This window comes from Poeciliopsis prolifica, unplaced genomic scaffold, assembly GCF_027474105.1.
Source record: "Poeciliopsis prolifica strain line A6 unplaced genomic scaffold, Auburn_PproV2 SCAFFOLD003, whole genome shotgun sequence".
NCBI classification, from domain to species: domain Eukaryota; kingdom Metazoa; phylum Chordata; class Actinopteri; order Cyprinodontiformes; family Poeciliidae; genus Poeciliopsis; species Poeciliopsis prolifica.
The window spans coordinates 14,528,111-14,554,025 of record NW_026562378.1 but is presented as its reverse complement, the minus strand read 5'-3'; the positions used below and the strand labels follow the sequence as shown (position 1 = coordinate 14,554,025).

General features: G+C 40.1%; 2 protein-coding genes across 4 annotated transcripts; one reads left to right on the top strand and one right to left on the bottom strand.

Annotated features, from left to right (window-relative positions):
• Positions 1–1,423: 1,423 nt before the first annotated feature.
• eif4enif1 (eukaryotic translation initiation factor 4E nuclear import factor 1) lies at positions 1,424–13,682 on the bottom strand. 3 transcript variants are annotated; one of them, XM_055024465.1, is made up of 19 exons: positions 13,388–13,682; positions 11,520–11,669; positions 11,379–11,452; positions 9,837–9,964; positions 9,260–9,534; positions 8,883–9,081; positions 8,626–8,783; positions 7,866–8,004; positions 7,578–7,754; positions 5,960–6,231; positions 5,335–5,406; positions 4,768–4,948; positions 4,547–4,623; positions 4,027–4,163; positions 3,324–3,399; positions 3,099–3,222; positions 2,716–3,024; positions 2,457–2,621; positions 1,424–2,326 (listed from the first exon to the last, which is right to left on the bottom strand). In XM_055024465.1, exons 2-19 carry the CDS (start codon positions 11,619–11,621, stop codon positions 2,139–2,141), a joined length of 2,853 nt encoding a protein of 950 aa, XP_054880440.1. In that variant the 5' UTR covers positions 11,622–11,669; positions 13,388–13,682; the 3' UTR covers positions 1,424–2,138. The 3 variants fall into 3 exon arrangements, with proteins under 3 accessions (XP_054880440.1, XP_054880434.1, XP_054880447.1); XM_055024459.1 differs by having other exon boundaries at positions 11,520–11,666; XM_055024472.1 differs by having other exon boundaries at positions 2,457–2,582; positions 11,520–11,666.
• Positions 13,683–15,014: 1,332 nt separating this feature from the next.
• Positions 15,015–25,604, top strand: sfi1 (SFI1 centrin binding protein). Its single transcript, XM_055027442.1, has 30 exons — positions 15,015–15,260; positions 15,349–15,420; positions 15,572–15,682; positions 16,503–16,597; positions 16,678–16,795; positions 16,884–16,986; positions 17,076–17,232; positions 17,332–17,493; positions 18,586–18,656; positions 18,730–18,822; positions 18,904–19,001; positions 19,099–19,165; positions 19,341–19,471; positions 19,552–19,633; positions 19,716–19,894; positions 19,975–20,050; positions 20,713–20,808; positions 20,888–20,964; positions 21,323–21,425; positions 21,507–21,603; positions 22,029–22,189; positions 22,275–22,349; positions 22,559–22,633; positions 23,289–23,465; positions 23,536–23,729; positions 23,947–24,082; positions 24,172–24,250; positions 24,333–24,441; positions 24,526–24,625; positions 25,294–25,604. The coding sequence occupies exons 1-30, from the start codon at positions 15,100–15,102 to the stop codon at positions 25,420–25,422; spliced, it is 3,384 nt and encodes a 1,127-aa protein (XP_054883417.1). The 5' UTR covers positions 15,015–15,099; the 3' UTR covers positions 25,423–25,604.
• The last annotated feature ends 311 nt before the right edge of the window (positions 25,605–25,915 follow it).

The window sequence follows — 25,915 nt, the reverse complement described above, 5'->3', positions numbered from 1 at the left end:
GGGGGGATTTTTTTTTTTAGGTTTTTCAGGTTGAACATTAGCACGCAGGTCTCTGTTCTTCCTGTGTGTTTTTTTTAAAGCACCTCCCCCAACCAAACTGACCCCCCTCCTTCTGTCTCTACTGACGCCTTCAAAATGAACACTGTACCCAATTAAAAGCACGTAGGAAAGATGGTGGAAATAAACATGCTCACATTTGCACTTAAAATAGCAACATATGCATGTTATAGAGTTTTACATTTTAAGTTTATATTTTACAAGTGGCTCCTGAAGGTCGGTGTGAGATATTAGTGTGGGGCTTGGGATGATCTTAAAATTCAGAAATGCTTTTAATGCCGAAGAGAAATTAAGCACAACTCGTTTTTCAAATAAATGAAAATGCATTGTTGATTAAAACACTTTGAAATGATGTTCATAATTGTTAAAAGAAAAACAAAATTAATAAAATGTGATTGAACTGTTGTAATGGAGTCTATGCAAAATAAATAAAGAAAAAAATTTCCAATGTTTTCTCAAGTTCATCAAGAACAGATCACACCTCAAAACTGGCTAAGTGACCTTTGAGGCTCATATCATTGGTGCCCTGTCTAGTCTATTCTTGAGTTGATTTCAATTTGACCACAAGGTTTATTTTTGACATCAGCCTACTTCATATAGCTGAAAAGGTTCTGTTCAAGTTTTACCATTTCCTTTTATGGGCCCAGCAGTAATCATAGTCCTGGCGAGTGAACCTACAGAGTAAGTGGATTAAACTGGGAAGTGAATTATTTCTCCATCTCTGGTTTCAATAGCTTTTTTAAATCACCAAATAAAACAATTTGAAAACATCTCATATTCATTGCAATAATCTGATGTTTGATCTGAAAATATTAAAGTGTATGTGGTTAAATAGAACCTGATACTGCTTGCCACCTCTGTATAAATCAAATTTCCATTGCTGACCTACATGAAGTTCCTTTTATTCCCCCCCAACTGTATTACCAGTAATTCTAGTTCTCAAGTTTCTGTAACAATATTTAAATCAGATTGCTGACAATTAAGTTTTAGATGACTGCTGAAAGCCCCATTTTCAAAAGAGGGTTAATTAAAATATTTCTGGCTGGAAAGGAGCTGGTAGAGGTTAACATTTAATGGCCCAAGCACACAATAAGCCAGTTCCAGAAGCAAAATTATTTCAAAGGTTTGAAAGGAAGGGCTTCTCTACATCATGCAGTTTGTTGTGTCACAGCAAAGTACCATATGTAATCCTCAGCTCAAGCTGAATAAACCAGTCAACTTCACTGTAGACAAACACATGTTTGAACAAGATTTGAGCAAGTGCAGTTCAAGCCCTTTGATTTGAAGTCAAGACTCAAGGGATTATGTGAAAATGTACAAACAGGTGCTTTAAGAACAAACCAGTATTAAAAAAAACATTTACAAATTGTTTTACTCAAGTTTTTATTTATCAATTCTATTTGTGCTTTTTATAACTTAATAGCACATAAACTGAATCCCAAACACCCTCAAATGACAGTGTGAGCAGTGTTGAATTCTTGTGACACTGGACTGGAGAATACAGTGGAAGAAATTAAAGGGAAACAGGGAGTGAGGGGGGCAAGTCCAAATAAAGAAGAAGAAGAAAAAAGAAAGGCACAACCAGCTTGTTGCATCCTCCATCAGCGTCTTGCTATACTTAACCTCTTCTGGGAAATAGCCACTAACGACACCTCAAAATATGGAGGAGTGTGCACCAAGTAACTCACTTCTCCCCAACAGTGGCCCTTTCTCATTATCGCAGGAGGAGGAGGTTAAGGTGGACACTAGAAAGGAATGCTACCAGATTCGTTTCCCAATTCAAGTTCAACAACAGGACTATTTCACACCTCCCCAGAACAGGAGGGAAAAAGAACCAAAACTACAGCTATATACACAGAATAAGATTCTCTCATGGTCTGTACAATTGAGCCTTTACATTATTTACTAATAGAAAAAAAAAGAGCTGGCAACATAAACCTCCACTCATCTGTTCAAACAAAACATTGTTGCAATGTCCCACAATGCGCCATCTTTCAAATTAAAGTTCACATTGTCATGGTAAGCAGGTGGTGGTGATGGGCAGAGGGAAAATTCACTTTTCAGCTAATAATGCATTTTCATTATGGGTGGAACTCCAATTCATCCACACTGATGACTTTAGCCGGCATGGAGGGCAGTGGCTGCTCTAGCACGTCCGAGCCAAACCACTTCGCCAGGCCCAGCGGGGGGCTGGCCCCATGTCGCTGGGAGCCGTTTGTCCGGTGGAGGCCTTGGCTCTGAGATGGAGCGCCTGGTACACCGGGATGCACTGCAACAAGGAGAAAAGGACTTAATGCTTTAGAGCTCCATGTTTTGTAGTCTTTCAGAAAACTGTAGCTCCAAAAACCAGAACCAGAGGATCTTGGACATGTTTTAGCACATGCAACTTCTTAACTTACTTTGTCTCTGCCCCTGAAGCTGCTGCTGCATGACCGCTAACTGCATGGGAGTATTTGCTCTGGGAGGTAGAAGTCCTGTTGCACTCAGTGGGTACAGTGGTTGTCCCAGCAGGGCCGGAGGTAAGCCTTGAAGTTGTGCAAGGTCAACATGTGGTGGAAACATACCTTGTGAGTACAAGCAAAAGCAGTTCATAAACATCAAGTCCAAAAGTGATTAAATAGAAATAATACCAGCGTTGGGCTGGAAAAAACCACTAACCTGCTTGCATGAGGGCAGGTCCGAGCTGCTGGGGCGGGATCCCCTGTGCTAGCATTCTCTGAACCACATTTGGGTGGAGCTGAGGATGGGGGCGCACCATGGGGACATGGGACAGCAGTGGTACCGGGTAGATGGGACGAGGGAAGGATGAGGACGGACCTTGAGGTGCCATTGGAGTCATGTGATGTCCAGTGGAACCAGGTCTCAGACGCTCCAGGTCTTTACTTTGGATGGTTTGAGGACTTATCTTTGCTCCCACAGATTGCGAGACATTTCCGTCCACTGACCCCAGTAGGTGGTTTGGAGAGCCTGAAAGCACAGAAAAAAACTCTCAGCATCACATCACCGTTAGGACAAAGCGTAGGCAAGCAGCTGCCCTGTACCATCTTGTGAGTTTGTGGTCGCTTCTTCTTTAGCCTCTGGACGACTCGACTGTTCGTCCTTGCTTTTCTCTTTCGTTGCGTACATTTTACGGATCACAGATGTGGGTGTAAATGACGGGGATAACTGCAATTGAAATGCATAGAATAAAGTAAGACTACAAGCACATACTTTGCTTTAGAGGCAATAAAAAGAAAAAAGCTTTTTACAGAAAGGTTTATGCTCACCATGCTAGTGACTGGATTTCCTGGGGAGTTTCTTCCAGCAGGTTGAGGTCCAGGGGAGCGATTTACCCGCTGAGGCCTATTGATCATGCATTTATAAATTAGGAAAGTTCCTTTTAATTCTGAGCTGTAACACTCTCAGTCAATCCAAATCATTAAAGAATTTGAAACTTGAAATTTGACCAAGTAAAAGGGAGATTTATATTCAGAGAGGTGTATTGGTTTTCCTTTTAATAAGCTCTAGCTTAACAAGGGTCGACAATAAGGTGGGGGGCAGACGACGAAGGTTATTCTTCCACTTTTAAGATTTTCTTCGCCTGACCTCCATGTTATTGTTGAACACCCAAGACAGGTTACGGTTCTGAAATGTCACGGTACCAGAGGAGAACGGGCTCATTGTAGTTATGGGTTTATTCTTCCTTAATCTTTGTGGGGAGATTTTTTTTTTCCTTCAACACATTTGAAATGCTGTTCACCATTTGCAACAAATAACATAGTTCTGGATCACACCATAATGTCTTTGTGAGCTGCATTTCTCTGAAAACCCCTTTACTTTTTCTACATTTCAGAATCAGTTTAAGACTTTTTTTTGTGGCCTAATAAGTGCATTTGCAAAAGAGCAAAAATATTTAAGAGGATTACCATCACATTAGGTTAAACAACCCCCCCGTAAAATCACATATTCAAGCTAAATTAAATTACTTGCCTATTTCTGAAGGATCTGTCCTGCAGGTGTTTGTTGTAGCCTGACTGAAATGAAGGGTGGCCATGGAGAGCAAGGTCCTGCTGGAGAGTTAGGACTTCCAGATCAGCTTGATTTACAGGTAGTGAGAGCGCCCTCATCTGGGGAAACAAGTTATATAACCCAATCTTTAGAATAAAAAAACAAACAAAACAAAGCTATTGCACAATATGGAGACTTTGTTGACAAGGTGACTGTAGTGAGGAAATTTATAGAGCAAAGGTCAAAGTGATTCTGATTTTATAAAATAGATCAATAATGCAAGTGAGTAAAATTCAATAAAAAGACACTAAAAAGAAAAAGACAAAAAACAAATTCAAGTCCAAAATAAAAACCAAGATGATTGAAATACTGCAATCAATGAAAGCCTTTTAAAGTTCTTAGAGAAACTTGTTCCACGCCTCCTAGTACAAAGTGAAGTTTCATAAATGCTCAGCTTGTTCATGTCTATGAATCCCAAACTCCTGCCAACAGAACAACCAACCTGCTGCTGAGAAGGACTGATGGACCTGTGGATGTCAAACTGTTCTGGCAGCAGAGACTGGGGACCAGCTGGAAATCCTTCAGAAAGTATTAAAAATAAAATTGTGTCCAGTTTAGTCAAAGAAAACATTTAATAAAACCACAACAAGCAAGCCTGAATAATTATTTAGAACACCAACCTTAGAAAGTACAAGTAATGTCTGTCTGTCTTTTTAGACTTACCTGCAGAGGGTGGCATTCTGTTATTGAAGTAGTCAGGTGAGGGGGCTCGCTGTGGAAACAGAGGGGGTGAGGGGCCCTTGTGTAGTAAACCGTGCAGAGGGCCAGAAGTCACAGAGGCCTCAGAGTTTCCCAACAGACCGCCTAAAGGAGTCGGGGAGCTGCTACGAACACCAAGGAGCGCCTACAAAGACATCCGAGTGACATTACACTTTAGTTCGACAGATTGGTCAGTGGGTCTTAATCCACTGACCTAGATCAAGACCGTCCCACGTTAGCCAAATAAAGGATGTAAAATAGTCTACAAGAGCAATCTAATTCCTCTTGAGCACATATGCAGTAAGCATGCATCTTAAGTCGGCTTGTAAAATATTTTCTTGCAGAGTTTAGACAGGAATAATGTCACAATCCCTCTAGCGAGACATATTTTGCAGTTTAACACCATAACAAGCCCTCTCTCAAAGTTTTGCCCAATATTAAACTACAATAATCTGTATTTGGGAGAATTTGAGACTTTATGTTGATCCAAAACATGCATGATCAACCTTACAGGGAGAACTGCACACGCACCTGAAAAATGTTTTTCTGTTGCTGAGGAGGTACACGATCAGAGAGAGGCGCCACACTTTGATCCAAAGGTTGCTGCAAAATACAGAGGGTTTAAAGTTGCGTTGCCATATTTTCCCCTCATTATGCAAAACGAATCACCACATCCATAGGTCACAGCACAGTGGGCCTGCTTGAATGAGAGGTCTAAGCAGCTACAATCAGATAAATGTGTAATTGTTGGAACTCTTGACATGAATTCTCACTTAAACCTCCCAAACAGAAAAACAGACCAACAGAATTGAGTGAACACACGTGAAGCCGAGTCAACAGTCCCTTATGCAAGCTACCAAAGTTTTTAAATTATATTTATTTAAAGAGTCATTTTTTTCCATGGCCTATTATTCTTATTTGTTTTAAACTTAATTTCATGTTCAAAGCAACTTGCACAAAGAACTGCAGTGATGTAAATTACACAGCAGGTAACCTCCAGAGTGGTTCAAATTTATGCCCACCATCTTTAAAAGCTTTTAACAAAGTTCAGAGCTAAAATCAAAGGATTTTAGCTCTGATTTTAGCACTGGGTCAGGCTACATCTGTGTTAGACATGCAGTACAGAGCTGGTAGAAAACACAAGCGATGTACTTACATTGTTTGTGTTGGGTTTGGGGTGAGTTGGCAGAGTTCCACTTGCCTTCATGCTGCTGACCAGTTTATTGAAAGCAGACATGTCCGTATCACGGGATCGTGGCTGGCTAACAGAGACGCCGGTAAAAGCCTCCTCCAGATGCTCGGCCATAAAGGGTGTGCCGTTCCCTTTCTGTGGAGGAGACACCTTCTGCACGCGAGGCTCTGGGTCGAGCTTCATTCCCTTCATCTCCCCTTCAACTTCCTCCAGAGAGAGCACCACCCCTGAGTTAGCTGAGGACATACAGGGAGGAAAACAAAAACAAACCTGCTTTAAAAAGATTAAAATAAATTTATGAGGAAATTCAAAGTAGTCTTGACCGAGTCCACATTTCCAAATTTCACTGTGCGATAGAGGGCATGGGCTGGTATAAAGTCCTTTTAGCTAGTTGTGAAAGCTGGAGGCTTCTTCTGGCTGTTTGGAGCAGAATAATTGCACCAACCACCTCCTCAGGGTTAAAGTTATGATGCTGACAAAAATACAAATTCTTTAAAATATGTTCAGCCACAGAAAGGAAAAGAAACCCAGCCACCCAGAGAGAAAAACTAGAAGTTTCGCCAACTTCACCAACGTAGATGAGCAGCGTGGGTAAAGTCCTTTGAAGAAAAGCAGTCCAGACATTATGCTTTTGAAGTTTTGGCAAGAAAAAAAAAAAAAACTGAAAATTTTCTCTAAATTTTAGAATTTCTCCATTTTCAATTGGTAAATTGTTTTCTTATGTACTGCACTAAAATGGAGAGTAAAAATAAAACACTTTATTGAATTTGCTATCACAAAAACTAATCAGAATCAGGCCTTGTAAATGGGATTTAGTCACCAAGACTACCATATTGACAAAAAAACTAGTACTGCAAAAATAATAAAATCAAGATGCTAATTTTTATATTTACAGGAGAAATCTCCACTTAAAAGAAACCAAAATTCAGTCACATGTGGTCAATGTTTGGAAATCGGCTTTAATTTTCAACAGTACCATGTGTTTAGACATCGCCATGACACCTTAAACTGGCTGTAGTTGTCATGCCAGGCGCTGTGATTTTAGCATGTCATTGAAATGTGCATGTGCATTTTCTCGCCTCCATCTCAGAAAATGGTGACTCAGATAAACCAAGTACTCAGCTAACAAATATTCCTCATCAGACATTCTGTTAAACTGAACAGCATTAGCAGCAGGCATGGTACAACTTTATCTACCATTGTTTTTGCTGCCATCTGCCTGTGTAGAGAAAAAAAAAAAAAAACTGCAGCTATTTGAACATGTGTAATTTCACACCTCTGCAAAGAGTGGTCACAAAAAATTTCACCAACACCTTGTTTCAAAGCACCAGACGATGTCAGAGACGCTGATCGCTTGGATTGTTGCGAGTGGCTGGATCACAACAAAAACGTTGCAGCTTCACTGAAAACCAGCTACGCGTAATCAGTGCCACCGTTTCTGCTTCAGTATACGGTCATGTGGGAGAGGTCAGATTAATTCTGGCATATGGAAAATTTTTAACAATTTAAAGCATACAATTTTGCAATTTGTATTTCTTTCAAACAGCGAGGCTGAAAAAAATCTCGCCGAGCTGTTACTCACTGCTTTCTCGTAGCCGTGCTTTGTTGACCGACAGCGTGGACAGAAGGGGCTTCAGGTCTATTTTGGCATTGTGCAGCAGCTCCATGATGTCTACTTTTTCCTTGCCCTCTGATGACTGAATGGGCGTGAAGTATGACGCAGAGCCTTGGCTTGTAGATGGGCAGCGTGGGTCAAGTCCTTTAAAGAAAAGCAGTCCCGAACAAATTAGCTTCCTTTAGTTTCTTTGTCAATTAAAGAGCATAACTACACAGTTCAAATAAACTACAGTGGGGTGATCGAATCACTTGCCTGCAAGTTTTTCCAACTCCTCATGAGGGGTGGACCTCAAACTGCTGGACCGGCTGCCTGATGGGCTCAGGGTGTTAGAAAACCACTGACTGAAGCGGCTTGCTGACACGGGGCCTTCTCCCAAAACATCCTCTATCATCTAAAGACATAAATAGGAAGCCCTTCATGCAGAGAAAAGACGACTCACTAAAGAGTGCAAAACAAAACATGAAACTTACGTTTAGTGTGTTTTCCATCAAGCTAGCACCAAAAGTGCCAGAATACGGGGCAGACACTGTCACTGAATGAACTGCTTAGCATGCAGCTCTGATTTAAATCGCTACAGAGCAGCTTTAATTTAAAACATGTTCTAAACAGCAGTACGATGGGCATAAATTTGGAATGGTGACACCTGTAAAGCCTCATTAACTGCATGCAACAACCCAAATATCACCATTTAGTGAGTCACCATAGAGAAGGTCAAGGTCAACGAGATCAAGCCAGTGCAGCAGATGTAATTTTGAACTGACACATTTGAGGCTTTAAAACAAAAAAAAAATCTTCTTTCACTGGAAGATCAACATATTATGCAATTGAAATTGCCAACAAGTGTCACAAGTGTCAAAAACTGCTACAAGTGTCAAATGACAGATTCTGGCTTGAAAAACCTCGACTTAAAAATATAGCAGTATAGGAAACCAGATCCAGCAAGATGGCTGCAGAAACACCCCTCATGTGACATCATTACCTTGACGAGAAGAGAGGTGTCCCCAGTACTTACAGAGGCCAGTGCCGGCATGGTTTTTTCCAAGTTGAAAAATTCGTTGAAGTCGAAGTCTCCAGCTGACGGGTCTGGAAGAAGATCTGCATGGGGAACTTCCTGATCAGCCTGCAGAGCCACATTTTGCTCCTCAGCTAGTTCACCATTGCATTCCACTGCTGCACGTAAAAACATTAGACAAGACAGTCAGACCCACATTACCATGCCGTAGCTTCCCCACATGGTGTTAAAATTCAAGAACGCAGGGCTTCACATGCCTTCCTTCACGGAGTCCGTTCGTTTCTTTGATCGCTTTGTTTTGCGTCTGTCCTCCTCCAGAATTTTGTCGTCAAATCCGATTAGTTCAATTGTCTCTGACTGGCTGGTGGGACCGGCTGAGAACCACTCCGGCTCCTCCTCTGCGTACGAGTCGTTTCTTCTTCTTTCACTGAACACACGCTTGTCACCATATTCCCTCTGCAAGACGTAACGCATGGAGAATCACAAGGTTTTCACAAGTTAGTTATGCAAATAACCAGACAAAAAATAAATAAACAATACTTATGAGAAAATAGACAATTATGCACCGTGCGCCTTAATACCTGTGGGTAAAAATACAAGTCAGATAGATTGAAATGAAGGAAGAACCACAAACCCTGAATCTTTTATCTTTGAAGTCTCTCTCCCGCTCCCTCTCCTTCTCTGGACGAGCTTCTCTCTCAAAGACTCGTGAAGGGATGATGCGCCCACTGCCGATCCTGCGAGCACCTCCGAGGCGGAGTGTCTCGTTTTCCTTATTTTCCAGCGGGCTTATTGGGCGCCGGGTGTTTGATGCGGGTATAGAGTTGCCTTGACAACCACCGCCAAAGCTTCGTCGCTGTGGGCTCAGTACAACGTCCAGGTCGTCCTCCTTTAACCGCTCACGGGGATCTAAATTAATGGGGGGTAAGGGTGAGACCAAAACACACACTCCAAGTTAATCTACATTTATATAAAAATACAATATTCACATTGAAGTACAAGTGGTTAACAACCTTAACCTTTTTAAAGACTAAACAGATTTTCATTATCATGATCCAGATTGACTAAACTGTGATTGTTTTGTACAAAAATATGAAATATCAAATAACCTAGTTTAAAAAAATCTGTGGATGTTTAAAACATAAGATGATATGACCCAAGACTTTAGAAACTAATGATGCGCCAATTAATCAAAGAAGGCATTCATTTACCTGGGATTCTGCGTTTCAAATGAACTCTGTCATCCATGTAGTCCTTCTTAAAGGCTTCTATTGGCGAGTTTCTCTCTGAGGTCGGGTACAGGGAGGCATGCCATTTCTCTGGGTCCCAGACACCATCGCTGGATCAACAAACAATTAACACATGAAAAAGTTACGGACTGAGAGCCAACATTAGTAAAAATATTGGAAAACCCATTTACATGACATCTGCATGTAAATGTAGATAGTTTAGGTTTAATGCAAATTCAGAACAAAAAAAAAAAAAACATAGCAATAAAGTATGAGACATGTTAAGTTTGATCAAAATCAATCCATAAATACATGATTACATATCACTTTGAAATCACTAGTAAACATTTTAGATAAATAAAAATGTTACTATGTGAAACAAAGAAGAGTGAAATTAGTGACTTTCAGTTTGCAGGTCAATTTGGACTAAAATAGGATAGGCCATGACTTGTGAATTCATGTGAGAGTTGTTCTCAAATGCTATCTAAATTATTCAGGAGAAAGATCAAACTGCATTAAGATGCAGACCTCAAAAATGTGTATTTTTTTTTAATTTCATACTTTGGATGAAGTCTGCATCTGGAAGAAAAACAAAGAAAATTTCAAAAAAAAAAAAAAAGAAATGGAGGAGTTTCATAGAAGAGCATCTGGGATTGATTAGAAAAGAGCCATCACATGTACACTTTTGACTTGATAACACTTCACTGTACTCATTTAAAAATAATCTTTAAAAAATGTTATATATTGCACAGTTACAGCCATTTCTCAAACCCAAATGTTATTTTTAAGCCATCTCCATTTATATTATTGAATAAATATCTTCATGAAAAATAGTAAAGACACTGTAGTGAAACTAATGTTTTATAATTCAAGTAGCATTTTATTTTTTCTTTGTGAAGCCACAATTTAAAACAAAAGTATCCTAGTTAGAAGGCAATGACCTGTTGAAAAAACCTGTGTGTTGGGGAAAAAAAAAAAAAGAAAAACTTTTGAGCTGAGAGTTATGTGGCCAGCTAATAGATTTGAAATGTCAAACCAAAAGTTTTCTAAATGTAACCAAGCATTTACTCATTGTTTATTTTATGGAGAGATTCTTTTTCCCCATTACTTTCTGACAGCAATAAGAAATTTGCTCCAGGGCAGGCTGAAGAAATTTGCTCCAGGGCAGGCTGAAGAACAAGCCTATCCAAGGCATGGTACATGTCTGTACAGTTTTGTTTCCTGGCCTTGAGAAACATTTCAGTCAAGTACAGTCATCCATGAGACAGTGAATGATGAAGCAGTTTGAAACTAAATGTTTGGATCATTGCTGATTAACCAAAATCAAAAGTATTCTGCAAGTCTACAAACTAAGTAGTCCAGATAAAAGCTGTGTTGAATGTAATCACAGTCCTTGTCAAGAATCAGGGTTGAAGTCTAACAATGAGATTACTGAAATTAAGGTTTGCAGGTAAACAACAAAAACTAAACAAAAAATAAATAAATTTGTTGGATTTCTGTAAGTGCACAATTAAATGTTCATACCTGTCGTATTTTTCAGAGAGACATTCAGGCCGCTCGTTGGAAATTGGCAATTCCTTTATATCCAGAAGTTCTTCCTGAAAAAGAAGAACAGTTCAGTTGTTTGAAAGTAGATCTTTGCATGATAGCAGACCCGTGCGTCACCTTGGTATATCTGAATGGAGTAGTGGCTCCTGTCTTTAGCTTGGGCTGGTCCACAGCTGTGTCATCATTCTTCTGCTGCTGCTCACTGGCATCTTTCTCCATGATGGAAGGCAGACAGAGTCAAACTGCTCCAAGCCCAAGAATGTTCTGCTGGAAGACAGTTACCAACATCAACAAAGTCATGCTACAATTAGCAGGTATGCTGCCTCCATTCAGTCTACAAGAGCCATTATAATTTTAACTGCTGGATTTGGGATGATTACTCAAGTGGTACATTAATAAAAGCAGAATATTTTTAATGCACACTTTAATAGTCACATTTTCTATTCTAATTAAAAGTATTGGAACTTTTAATCTTGAAGACAAATTCTCCAGCCTCCTACATGCAACAGGAATGAAAGTTCAATCAGTAGAATGTGTGAAATTTAATGACTTTTTGTGGGGACTATCGCCAATTAAATGCAAGTTATGCTACAGTCTGAAGAAGTGTGCAAAAAAGAATCAGTATTTATTGTGCAGGTAGAAAATGTTCATCTTTCACACATAGCAGTTAAATCTATAGCAGTTAAATCAATCTTTTATTCTGGATGTCTTGGCATGGTGATCTCTTTAAAGAACAAGAAGAAACTAATGGACAATGAAACCATCAGTAAATCTGACTGGTGAATCTTTTCTTAACTCGCACAGCTGAAAATGAGCCCCATGTTAAGTGCTGACCATCACTTCCTTTCACTGGGAATTTCACTCTCTTTCCTCTTGACCACAAATCAGTGGTCTAGAGGAAAGAAAGCACAGCCATCTTTTTACTCTTCCTGATTTAAGTTTGTCAGAAGCCACAAAACCTTTATTCAGTACTTGTGACTGACAGTAATTAAATATTTTTTCCAAGACAAAAAGGGATTGCAACCAGTATATTAATTATTTGAATTCATATTAGTTTGTGTTCTGTAGCTTGTAGGTGTTCTCTTCAAAATTATTGTCCATTATAACCATCACAATTATAGAAACCACAGAATGCATTCACCCCTCAAGTTCACTCAACATTTTGGTCTTCTAAGCCCAACAGGAAAGCCTACAAAGCCACCAGCAAGTCAAGCAGTACAGACTTGCTGGTGCCACATCTGTATAAAGTAGGGAATAATGGATATAGTGCTTTTGTTTGATTCACTGTCTCAATTTAACCTAGACAATTTTTTTGTCCCTATATCTTTAGCTTTATTCATTTCTCTCCGCTTGATACAATAAACTGTTTTTGTTAGAGATCCACTAATTACACCCGTATTTATTTCAAAATCCTGCAATGTATTTTTAAGTCAACAGACACAATCCTGGAACATTTTGAAATATTTACTACAACTTTGACCATTACTTCTCACAAGCTTCTGTCAGCAGTCAATTGTGAACCAACAAAGTATTTAAATAGTCACTTGGAAGAAAAGCACTTGAACAATTCTAAATTTTTTAGATTCATCTGCCGTCAGTGAAACGTCCGTGGCGACCACTTTTGTTGTAGATGATGCTAATTAATGAGTAAATTGACAACAGCCAGCGCCGAGTGCCAGCGCAATCATCAGAAACGGGAAAAAAGCTGGGAATAATTACCGACCTGTATCGTCTGGACATTACAATAAACTGTTTAAGAAATTTTAACAAATAAGCAAAAATAAACCACATCTAAAAAAAAACCCTCTAAATAACAATAACCAAGAATTAGCACCCAAATGGGCTGGCCAAGTTTAACTGGCGCTACACATAGTTTCTATTTAATGCAGATGGGAATAGAAGAAAATACACAAGCAGATAAATTTTTATGAAATGTCTAGGTAAGGATGAAAAGAAAGAAAGATAAACCAAAGAAAAACACTTACTGGGTTTAAATTATGCGTGAATCGCTGGCTGCTCACGTTAGTTAGCTGGCTAACCAACTAGCAGGGGATAAAACCCACCTAGCGAGGACCAAATCAAGCCGGTCGCGCTATTCCGGGGGTTTTAGTCAACACACACTTCTGCAGGGGATAATTTAACGGAATAACATCGATTCAAATAAGAAAATAATTCACACAGAAACTGTGCAGTCTCTAATTATTGTCTGTCTCTTTCTCTGTTTTCGAAGTCGTAGCAGCAATTTTCCTACAATCACCGCTTTAAGAAGGTCCTGGGAGAGATTACGTGTTGTCCGTCGCGCCTGTATAGAATTCTAGATAGTACTGTTTTAGCCTGCTTCAACTAAATTGTTTTGCATATTTTTACCTGAAATATATCAATAAATATTTCCATTAAGTATGTTTTAAAGCAAATTGAGTCAATAATGATGTTGTTAATAATAATTGTGAACCACGCTACAGGCAATATGTTAGACGTCTAAAGAGTTCGCTTGATTTCTTTGCCTTTGGGATCTAGTTCGTAAACATCAAGATTTAATTAGATTATAAATTATCCTACACAAATTACTAATAAACTAAAACATATATTGTGATTTGTGGAATCATTTTTTCTGTAGCTAGATTTAATAAAGGCGTAATTTGAAAGCTGTTATGTTTTCTTGGTCACCTTAAGTCCTGCTTATTTTGAAAACTAATTCATTCAGCTCAGATCACGCAAAAAGGAGAAATATAGAAAAAAAAAAATTTTCTTACCTAAAAATCCAATTCAAAATCACTACCATGTCAATGAAACACTGTACATGCTATGAAATTCTTGCACACTTAAAATTGCAAAGTAATATTTTAACATTTTATAATTCACATTTTATAGATAAATGCATAAGCACTTTGAAAAAGAATTTCCAATTAAAAATCAGAATTACATAAACATAAACACCAGTAATGTTGTAGAGAAAGAATGTATAGATAAATGCTTAAATATTATTAAAAACTCTACACTAAATAGTATTTTAAATAAAAAAAAATGTTGTGGGGGTCAACCTCAAACTACCACTAAAGACAGCATTGTAAACCCCGCCCTTTCGGACTGTTATGTCGAAAAATTCAGATTCTCCTTGATTCCGAAGACCCTCTGATTTTCTTCCTGATTTTCCCCTGAATTAAATAAAGATGCTACACTTCTTAACGATTTGAGGTCAAAGTTTCCTCAGTTTTCTGTTATTACTAATTCTCACAGACTGATTAACTCTTCTAAGACGTCAGCTGCTTCCAAAGCGAAGCATCGGCGTTGCCGTTGACAACTGGTTTCCCGTGGGTCAGCATCATTTCCTCGCCGGGGCAGTGTGGCGGACCAATCCTGCCACAAAGATATAAAAATTATACAAAATAAATTCTTTATCAGTTTCCTTAAATTTTTCCTTGATACTTCAAATAGTGAATAAACTTTACAATATTTGCACTTTTTATGCTTCAATCCGAGAATATTCCATCGACAATGTATTTTATGATGCTGTACATGTGAAAAATATTGTGAAATGTCTGAAACTCTGCGCACTAAGGCCATCTTCTCTTGCGGTAAATAAGAAAGGAGCAGACCCACGGGTCACGTGACCAGGAAAAACAAATGCGCGGCAGTTGATCGAAAATGATTTTTCGAGGAAATAACGATGTCTGCATTACAAGGCTGAGTTGAAACAATGCAAGGCGATTCCGTCCAAAACGCAGACCGGGTGAGACAGAGACCCACCAGATCTGAGAGTGAACCGAGACAGCTGCGCAGAGTTCAGACCAGGAGGGTTCCTTACAGGGTGGGATACAACTGGAACAAGGGAGGGAGACTCAAGGAGCTCAGGATAAGGTGCCCAGACAATGTATTTACCATATTTTAGAATAGTGATAATACAAGCATGTAATATATGAACTCTAACCCGGGAAACATCTCCTAGGCACTTGGCGAGAAAATTCCTGAAGATATGGATCTACAATACCTTTGGTCGAGTTCTGCCCCGGCAAGCCAGGTAACATCGAACACATATTGTAGCTTTATGTGTTGGAAATAATTATGGCACTGCTATAATTATTTCCAGTTTGTCGTAGCTTCCTTGCCACTTTTAAAGTCCTGCATGAGTCTGTGGAGTATTAAATTATGCAAACTGTGGGTTGGCACAGGTCCCACTACAGCAGAGGCCTCCTGAGACGAGCCTTTGAAACATGGAGGGACGACTGGTGGACATCCAGGAGGGAATGGAGTCTTCTAATGAGAGCAGAGTGCCACTACAGGTCATTCTCCAGGCATTGCGATGGGCTGTCCGTTCTTTTTGTAGTAGCTGCTTGTCTCTATTGACGTTCTGCAATTCGGGAAGTTGAAAAGTTTTCTTCTGCCCTCTGTGTTTTAAGAAAGACAGACCAGGAGAAATGAGACAAATACACAGTGTTGTGAAAAGTGTTTCTTCTTTTCAGATTTTATGCAGCTTTTCTGATTTAATGCATAAATAATCTGAACATTTCAAGTGTGACAAAAAAGGAAAACCAGAGTATCTAGCTACCATGCAATGTGCTATTTACCTTGCACCAATCCCTAAAAAACACCATACCTGTGGCGACAGTGGAGAGGAAAGAAAACTCCCCTTTAACAGGAGGAAACCTTCAGCAGAGCCTGACTTGTGTCCATCTGTTTTGGCAGATTGGGGGCTTGAGAAGACCGAGTAGATGTGCAAAAACGAAACGGAAAAACTGATGTAGGAGTAATTTCTTTGTTAGTGAAAAGCAAAAAGTTAACAACAGAAGAGAACATTTAGTTTTTGGCAGCATTATCTCAGCTGATGTCCTCAGCTCCTCTCAGCTGAACAGAAACACACAAATAGAATGCCAGACCAGGTGTAGCTCTTCAATGGAGAGAGAAAAAGAGAAGTTGAGAAATCTCACGTGTTTTCTGACTGGATGTTGCTTACACTTCATAATGACAGAAGTCGATTCAATGGGCTGGTTATCATTAACGAACTGCATGGCCCAAGGAGATTTTGAAGATGTCTGTGTGAACATGGTTGATATCCTTGATACAGTCTAGATTGTGTGCTGCTAATGGTCTTTGTGTCTTTAGGTATTTTCTGTTTAACCTGGCATTTTATGGGTGGAGGAATTTTATGTCTTCGCAGAGACAGAAAAAGGCTAAATTACAGCATGCACAATCATTAGGTACGATTTAATATAATTAATAAGCATGAATCATTTACAGATCAAATATGTGGTTTTAAGCACTCTGCTTCTGTGAACAGCTAATAGGCGACTCTTCCGATTGGCTTTGGACAGATGGAAGGTTTTCATTGAGATCAGGAGAGGACATTGGAGGATGCTTGAGTCCTTCCTTGAGCAGAAGAGGATTTCGGATTTGCAGTAAGTTTCTTTTTTTAGCATTTACTGGTATCGTGTCAAACCGGAATGCTTTCCATGTGCTTGAGATTAACACCGCAGAGTTTTGCAGCTCAGTGTGGAATTTGTGGCAGACGAGGCTGCAGAAGCAGCAGCACCTTAAGGTGTTAGAGGAGCAAACACACAAGCAAAGGGCGCTGAGCTTACAAAGCAAGGTAGACACACAGTCCGCTGAGCTACAGTCTTTGACTTTTTCAGATTGATTGTGAATTTATCCCAACCGTGTCTTTTTTCTTGTGAAAAGGCTTGGAGTCTCTGGAAAGAGACACGTAGAACTGCTTCTTACCAGAAAGAAGAAGAATCTAAAGCAGCTCTCTATTTTATCGTCCGCCTTAAAACAAGAGCATTTTGTCGGTGGATGAGTTTCGTCTCCCATCAGAAGACCAAGAAAGAGACACAAGGTTCTAGTATTTTCCCTTCCTTCAACTGTCAATCTGCTCCACTGAATGTAAAGGACCTGGTTTCAGGTTGCAGTGTTACTCTGTGTGTTTTTCTTGTAGCCGTGGTTCAGCGCGCCTGTCGTCTCCACCTGGTCAGGAAGTATTGGAGGGAATGGAGAAAAGCTCTGAATCACAAACAGAATGAAGAGAGGCGATTGCAAGTTGCGAACTGCGTGGCTGTTCAGAGAACTCGACGTAGAGCGCTGGCGCACTGGAAAGCCTGTATCCTCAACTGTACACAAAACTAACAAAGATTCACAAACATTCTCATTACAGACATTCATACTCCTTAAACCTTGTTGCATTTTAGCATCCTACAGACCAACACAGAATAGTTCATAAATGTGACGTGAAAAAATAAGGATATGTGATTTAATACTCCTAAATAGAAAAATCCAGTGCAATAAATGTCAATAAGTATGTACAAACAAACACAAACCAATTGCTTCCAGAAGTCTCAGAATTAGTAGGTACAATACATGTGTGTACAATTTAGTCTCAGTATAAATGCAGTTGTTCCATGAAAGCATCAGAGGTTTATTACAGAACATTAGTGAACAAACGGCATCAGGAAGATCAAGGAACACAACCGGCAGCTCGGCGAGGGGGTTGTACAGGAGTTTAAAGGAGAGTCAGCCTAAAAAAAAAAACCAACTAATTTTGAATGTGAACAGAGCGTGCAAGGGAATAAAATATCCCTTAGGCCCGTCATCTCAAAACTTAACCTGCTGTTGCTGGCGATAAATACAGCATCATTCTGGAAGAAAATCTGTTAGAGGCTTCAGAAGGCTTGAGGCTGGTGTGGAAGTTGACCTTTAAGCAGGACAACAATCCTAAACATGCAGCCAGGGCTATAGGGCTGTATGTAGCTCTGATCTGGTTTAGATCAGTGCTTATCCATGTATTAAATTGGCCTAGTGAAAGTCCAGACGTTGATCCAAATGAGACTCTATGGAAGGAAAGTTCATGTTCACAGATGATACTTTATAGAACAGCTAACATTTCAGCCTCTAGATGTACATATCTGGAAGAAACATAACCCATCCGACTTGTAATTGCAGTGAAATCACGTTGTTACCTCAGGGAAGCTGAATACAAATGCACACCACACTTTTCAGTTGATTATTTGTAAATAGTGTTGAAAACCATGCCTTATCGTCTGTACAATTCCCAGTTTTGTACTCATTTGTGTCTGTGTGGTTGTTTGTGGATCTGTCAGGAGAAGGTTAGGGGTGTATGGCAGACTTGTTGAAAGAATGCATCCCATTTTGATAGTCCTCTGCTCAACTGTTTGGCTCTTGAGCTGCGATGTAGATGTTCAGTTGTGCAGAGAAGAAGCGGACCGGAACCAGACAGCACGCCAGCATTTCCAGCATCATTTACTGGTAAGAAATGAACAAATGGATCGAGCACAACCTGGCAGAGAGCAGTCGGTTCTTGATCACTTTGTGTTTGCAGCGCGCCGGACTGCGGGGGCTCTCTCTGAACGTCGGCTGGAACAAAGCACACCGACTGAACAACAACATGGCCGTCCAGCACCATCAACAAACAGTAATGGACGCGGTCATCACCTTACAGGCGGTTCCGCCTTCTTTCAGTGAAAACATCAAAACGTAAGCTGCTCTTTGGTAGATGCTGGCTCAGTACTGGAGGCTGTGGACGGATCAGCTGGAGGAGGTTGAAGATCAGAGATTTCAGCCCCTCATCGAAAAGGCGCTGAACATTTACAGGTTTTAGGTCATCTTTACATTTTATAGCCACCTTCCCAGGAAAAAAGGAAGGGAAAAAAAAATCAAAACATTTTTTGAACTGTCTACCATGTCGCAGGGTTTCTGTGCTGAGACGTTGTTTCCACCACTGGAGAGAAACGCTTGCTGAACAGATTCGTATTCAGGTATTTTCAAAGACTTTTTTAATCTAATATAGAAACTAAAATATTTTATATCACTAAAGCACACATATACTGTCCATAACAACAACATTTACCATTCATCACAGATTAATTCAAGAAGAAAAATAAATATTTTACCTATTTTCTCACTTGTCATTTTTAATTCATTTCTCTACAGGAAGTGGAGTGTCACGCAGACGTTTGGTTTGCCGAACGGACCTTACTCCGATGTTTCCAGTCTTGGGTGGAGTTCACTGTGCAGGGACAGCTGCGAAAACAGAGAAGATTCAAAGCCGCAGCCTTTAATCGGTGATTTGGCTGTTTTTAACCTTCTTGAATGCTGTCTATGTCTTCTCCCGTGTGACTTGTTTTTGTTTCTGGATTTTCAGGAAGCGTCAGTTCGCCTCGGTGTTTTATACCTGGTGGGGACGGTCAGAGAAGCACAAGGAGGAGAAGCTCTCTGAGCGGATGGTATGCAGCTGCAGATGGAAACGAGCTCAGTGTTGATTCAGACAGACTGTTGTGTTCGGGACACGTTGCCGTGTGTTTGCAGGCGGTTCTCCACGACGAGCAGCGCTGTGTGCAGGGAGCCTGGCTGCGGTGGAGAGGACGCACACAGCAGCAGATCAGAGAGGCAGAGAAACAGGAAGCTTCAGACCGTCTGCACACTCACAGGCTTCTGCACAACACGCTGGCACAGTGGAGGGGCTACAGCTCTGAGATACGAGACAGGTGGTGATAATCTGCGGTGACTGATCTGCCTCAGCTGCTGTGTTTTCATTGTTAACGGTGAACTCATCTATTTGTGTCAGGAGATTCAGAGAGCTGCAGGCCTGTCTTCAGGGGGATTTATGCAATCTGCGATGGGCTGTGGAGAAATGGAAAAAGGTAGTTATCATCTGGACACAAAACACTGGCACAGTCTGTGGATGTAAAAATAGCACAGCGGCTATTTTGGGCTGAAGCAATTAATCGGATTAATGATGAATAATCAATTATTAAAATAATTGCCAATTAATTTAATAATCTAACCGGACTCAAAATTATGACAATTTGATAATTGCTCCTCAAGTTACACAGTTTTAGCTTCATCTGGCTAAACTTCTGTAAATAAAACCCTTTGCTATCCAAATATTGATTTTAAAAAATCACGAGAACAGCCCTACACTGTATTGATGTTGAGCAAAAGCAGAAAGTGCTGAGCTTTTCACATGCTGACTTTTTTTTAGCTGAATATGAATCTTCTACTACAAATGATCAAGCATTCTCTAATGGAATACAATGGTATTGCAAAACATTTATTTTGTTATTTAAAAGACATTGAATTATTGGCATTTTCTGAGCTATTTCCAACATTGTATAAAATAAGATTAGTGTTGCATAAAAAATTTGCAGAATGTGGAAATTTTTTTCATTCAATTACTCAAATAATGGTCAGAATAATCGATAGAACATTGCTGAAATAATTGTTACCTGCAGCCCTACTGTTATTTTCTGGTCGGCAACTCTGCAGGTTTTAGCGTGACGCTGATGAGTGTTTTTGTCATCAGTTTGTTCAGAAGCGGCGAGTGAAGAAAAGCAAGCTGAAGGAGATTCAAGGCCACCATGAAACTAAACTTCTCAAACAAAGCTTCTTGGCCTTGGAGGTAGTTCATCAATAGTGTGTAGAAATTAAACCAAATGAAGGTGACTAAAGTGGATGTTTAGAGCCAAGTGTGTTCACAGAATCATCGCTTTGAGATGTCTCTGATGTGTGAACGTGCAAAGGAGCTTCAACAGCAGCGAACACAGATTTTCCTCAGGTACCTGAACTCCAAATGTTTAATTGTTTCATTTCACTTTTATGGATTTTATTGACAATTCGTCTAAACAAATCGCTGAATCTCTCTGAGATCAGATGGAGAGATCAAAGACACTTTCAAGTCACAGATTCCTTATTAAATTTAGGCCTCTGCTTTGAATAGGCTATTCTAATGTAGACCTTGGTGGCCTTTAGGACTGGAGGTTATTAACCAGGACTTTGGAGAACCGCATGGAATATGACTAAATATGAACCTGCAATTAGATTGTCTTGGAAGATTTAAGTTTTGAGTTTACGATTTGCTGCTTTGAAATCACAAACATATTTCAGCCTCACAGCATCGAGTCATATGTCCTCAGGAAATCTCTAACAGCGTGGAGGGAGAAAGCAGAGCTGCTGGCTGAGGTTCGACTCGCAGAGCAACAAGCCCAGGAGCACTTCCAGCAATCCGTTCAGCAGAAGGTTTGAGCTTTGGCCTTTCATTTTAAAATGCAGTATAGTTAGTTCCTTACTCTTTGCTCTGTTTGCGCTAAATCTGTGCAGGTTTTTCATGCTTGGAGAGAAGCAACGAGACGTGGACAGTTTATGCGCCACCAGCAGAGGGAGATGCTCAGGCAGGTTCAGAAAAAAGTCAATGAAGGTAATGAATATGCACAGAACATCTTAGTTTCAGCTTAGTTCAAGTTTTATCTGGACATACTTAAGGCTGATCATGTGAACATATTTGTTGTTTAAAAATAATTTAGTAAAACCTGAACTTTTTGGTCAAATAAAAATGTTCCTCTAACAATTTTTCAGCTTCCCCTAATAGCTGATAAAGACGCTAAACGGCGTCCATTTGAGAAGTTGGACGCGAACATGTTTCTCTAAGTTTAAAAAAAAAAAGTAATTTAAATAAGGACATAAGCAAATATTCTTTTATCTCTAAATTTCCCTTCTTGGCTTTCTTACAGTTTTAAATTATTGTTGTAAAATCTTCTTAGATTCTACCTGCACAATATAATAAGGCAAGAATCCTAAACTGTGCTGAACTTTTATGGGTGATTATTTTTTTTATTTTTTTAGCTCGGCTGCGGCTGATTTTCAGTCAGTGGAGGGAACGAACCATAGAGGCTCGGAGGCTGAGGATAAACATGGAAAAGGCCAGAAGGCATCACAACTCCAAGCTGCTCTCTACCACCCTGAATGCATGGAGCAACTATCACTGCCAGCACCAGAGAGATAAGGTTGCTGTTTTATCACTAAATACCTCTGTCACATAAACCTACACTGCTACTACATGAAAACCCCAAAGTTGCTGTAACTCTCCAGGTCATGAAAAGACAAGGACTGCTGTTGCTGAGGTTAAAGATGTACCAGAAGTTCTTTGAGCGATGGAAAACAAAGGTTTGCTGATGTTTTTGTTTACAATTTTGACAAGAGCTTCACTTAAATAATTTGGGAATAACCTGGAAAAGTCAGGTTAGTAAAAGTGCTAGACATTTAGTTCGTTGACATCTAGTATGTTCTGCGGTTCTGCTGTGCAGTACGCTCTGTGATTTAACGCTCTCTCACAGGCTGTGGCTTCTTGGTTCTTCTCTTTTTCCCGCGAACAGCTGCAGCACAGACGCAGGGAGGCTAACCAGACGGAGCGAGCTCTCTGGCACTGGTCTCTCACCCTTCAGGCCAAGGTAACACCTGCCTCCACATTCTTATCTTGCATCAAAATCTTCTGTGCCTTGAAAGAGTACAAACACCTTTTGAGCTTGGGATATTATTTTATAAGCCAACGCCACTTTAAACTTTACGCTGCTGTTTGTCCATTAATGTTCTCTTAAAAAAGCTCTGAGGTCTTCACTGAACAGATGGATTTATACAGAGATTAAATTGCACACAGGTTGACTGATCAGGCAACTAATTAGCTGGGTTTTTATTATTTACAGGTACCAGAATAAACTGAAGTTGAATACTGGTGCATACCGATCTATACTATAGTGAGGATAATCGCAATAATAAAATGCTATCTTTTTTAGTTTATAAGCAGATCCAGATGTAAAATACCTGGAAATAAAAGATGAAATGTTTTTCTGTTCTCATGCTTTTGATATCAAACCCAAATGTTTGCAGTGGAAAATTAAACTGGTCAACCTGTTTTAATACTAGAGGAGTGTATTCATCTGCTTCAACTTCACAATTGTATGCCGCTCTGTTTGCTCTACGGCAAAATGATCTAATAAAATGTATCAAAATTTGGGATTTCAATGTGATCTAGTGTGAAAATATGAGTATGAATATGTCTGCAAAAACTTGATTGGTCGATTGATTTGCGTTGTGAATCTGCTGCAGGTGTTGCAGGGATGGAGGCTCTGGGTGACAGAGCAGCGCAGCAAGCGGGAGCACGCAGCCAGAGCCGCACAGGTATACAGGGACCAGCTGCTGAGGGAGGGCGTGACGTGCATCCTCACGTACGCCGCGCACATGAACAACCTCACGGCGAGTTTGACGCAGCTCAGCCAGGAACAGGTGGGTGTCTGTGGGAGTGTTTGGACACCAGATGTGAGCGTGATTTCAACCACCTGCCCGCGTCCTGCAGAGATCGCAGCGCCTGCAGAGAGTCGTGAGGCGCTGCGCCATGCGGTGGAAGCGGCGGGCATTGGGTAAATCCCAAAAGGAGCAAGACGACAGAGCACAGCAACAGAAGAAGAGTGTGACCTTCTGCTTGCCAGGTCCTGGCGGCGTTTCCACGCCTCACTCTGGGGAGCAGGAAACTGAAGCACTTAGCAGCCAGTGAGTTCAGATCTGCGTCTGTCTCACTGAAACTGTGCAGCAGATGGAGATGAGGTTATCAACCTTATTTCAGCCAAATGATCTTATCAGTGCTTTACATTGTATTTTGTACTTCCCCTTGCAACTTACAAAACTAGCTTTAAAATCCGATCTCTTTTAGCAGTCATTATTGATTCAGGTTTTTTCTTTATTTTTAAATCTCTTAATGGAAATGTAGCTTGAGCAGCATTGAGGGGGCACCGAAAACGAATCAGAGAGGCTTCACATCTGGAGCCGAGTCGCCTCTGGAGAGCAGAACTCAAGAGCTTCTTCTGCCACCCTCAGCCTTCATGACCTCAGAGACACAGAAATCTGTATTTATCTCTTACCGTAACACATTTAGACATTTATGTCATCCTAAAATAACTTGACTTTCTCATATTCGTCCTTTTCTTTTTCAAAGGTTGACAGTTCAGGCCTAAGAGAAAATCCATTTATTTCCCTTTGTGAGTTTGAGACTTCCTCTACATGCCTCACATCAGGTTTGAGCTCTTTTTTTTTTTTGCAACAAACAAAACTGTGAGGCATAAAATATTAAAATTAACTGTTGTGATGCCATTTCAGATACCAATGTGAAAAATTCTCCTGAAAAAGAAGCATCGGTTCTGATGATGGAGCTTCTCAGCATTCAGACGGACATGAAGAACTTCCAGCAGAGCAAGAAGCAACTTCGGTGGGGGAAAGAAAAACTAAATCCAAATCTTGTCAAATGTTGTTTGCAGTGACTGATGTTTGACTGTGTGTGTGTGTCACTCAGGGCATGGCGCAAGCTGAGAGATGTGTTACAGAGTTGGCTGCAGACAAGTGCAGAAGATGAAGAAATGGAGAAAAGTGCAGTTTGTGAGGAGCTGAAGGAGGTAGAGGCAGAAGGAATGATGTAGTTTCATTTTAAAGTGAAGTCAATAACACATAAACTCAACTCAAACAGTTGAAGTCTTTAAATGGGCATCTGAATGAAATGCGTATTTTTGTGAAGTTGTTACAAATAATGATTCTCTCTGGTAAAGATCCAACAGTTTCTGCACATCTCACCAAGTGAGCAGACCTCTGACGACCTGAGGGTTCTAGTTGGTTTTTCTTTAAGGAATAACTTAAATTAACGTTGACCAGAGATGCATGCCTTTATAAAACATTTTAAAATCAGTTTGTAGCAAACAGGGAGCCAGTCTAGTGATGAAGCTATCATTAATCTTCCTTCTGTTGGTCAGGACTGTGGAGGCAACATTTTGAATGTGCTGTAGATCAGTTTTTCTTGTATTTTTTGAGATGGCAGTTGGCCCATTTAGCGATATACAGTGGAGTTGGGAAAATGTACATATTGCATGGTCACTAGTTTTTAGATCAATTCAGTCTTGTCAGGTCCTGATTGTCAAATTTGCAAAATCAAAAACATCTGTCCCTTTCTGCATTAAGCTTGTGGGATTTCTTACCCATGGATCAGCTATTGTTTGTATGTGGTAGGTTAAAAAGTTGATGTTATCACAGACCATCTATTAACGCTGACATTGATTTTCCGTATTTACAGCTGGAGAGGTGCATTCAGGAACTGTCCACAGAGCTGGAAAAACAGAAACCTACCATCCTGCTTCATGTGGAGAGGATCCAACATTTGCAGTCTGTCCTCAGTACCGCAGGAGTTTATCCTCTCTGTTAAAAACAAGAAGACATGGACATGACAGAAACAACAGATCATTCATCTATATACTGTTTACACTTGGGTGCCTCAAATTTCCACAGAACTACAGATCCAGATACGTTCATCTGATGCACATTTTGTTACATGTTTGCAAATTTTTATTTTTTTTTTTTCAAATAAACTTTGAAATGCTAACTGCATACAGCTGTCTTCTTCTTTCACACACTCTTCCTCTGGCGATTCTGGTTAGCTATTCAAAATGTTTTTTCGCCCACTTATTAAAAAAGATTAAAGTAGAGCTGTATTTTTCACTTTAATTTGCCAACAGTCTGATCTGGATTTCCTTGTGACAGATGGTGCTAAAATATTTTCCATATGTGTGTAAAAGGTGACTGTTTTCAGTCGAGCTGCCCTTACGCAACAGATTTTCTCCTCTGTTGTACGTACCGGCGGCTCTTGATTCCCTGGAAAATCAGTGGGGGAAAATTCAGGCTTTTTGCTCTGCGCTGAC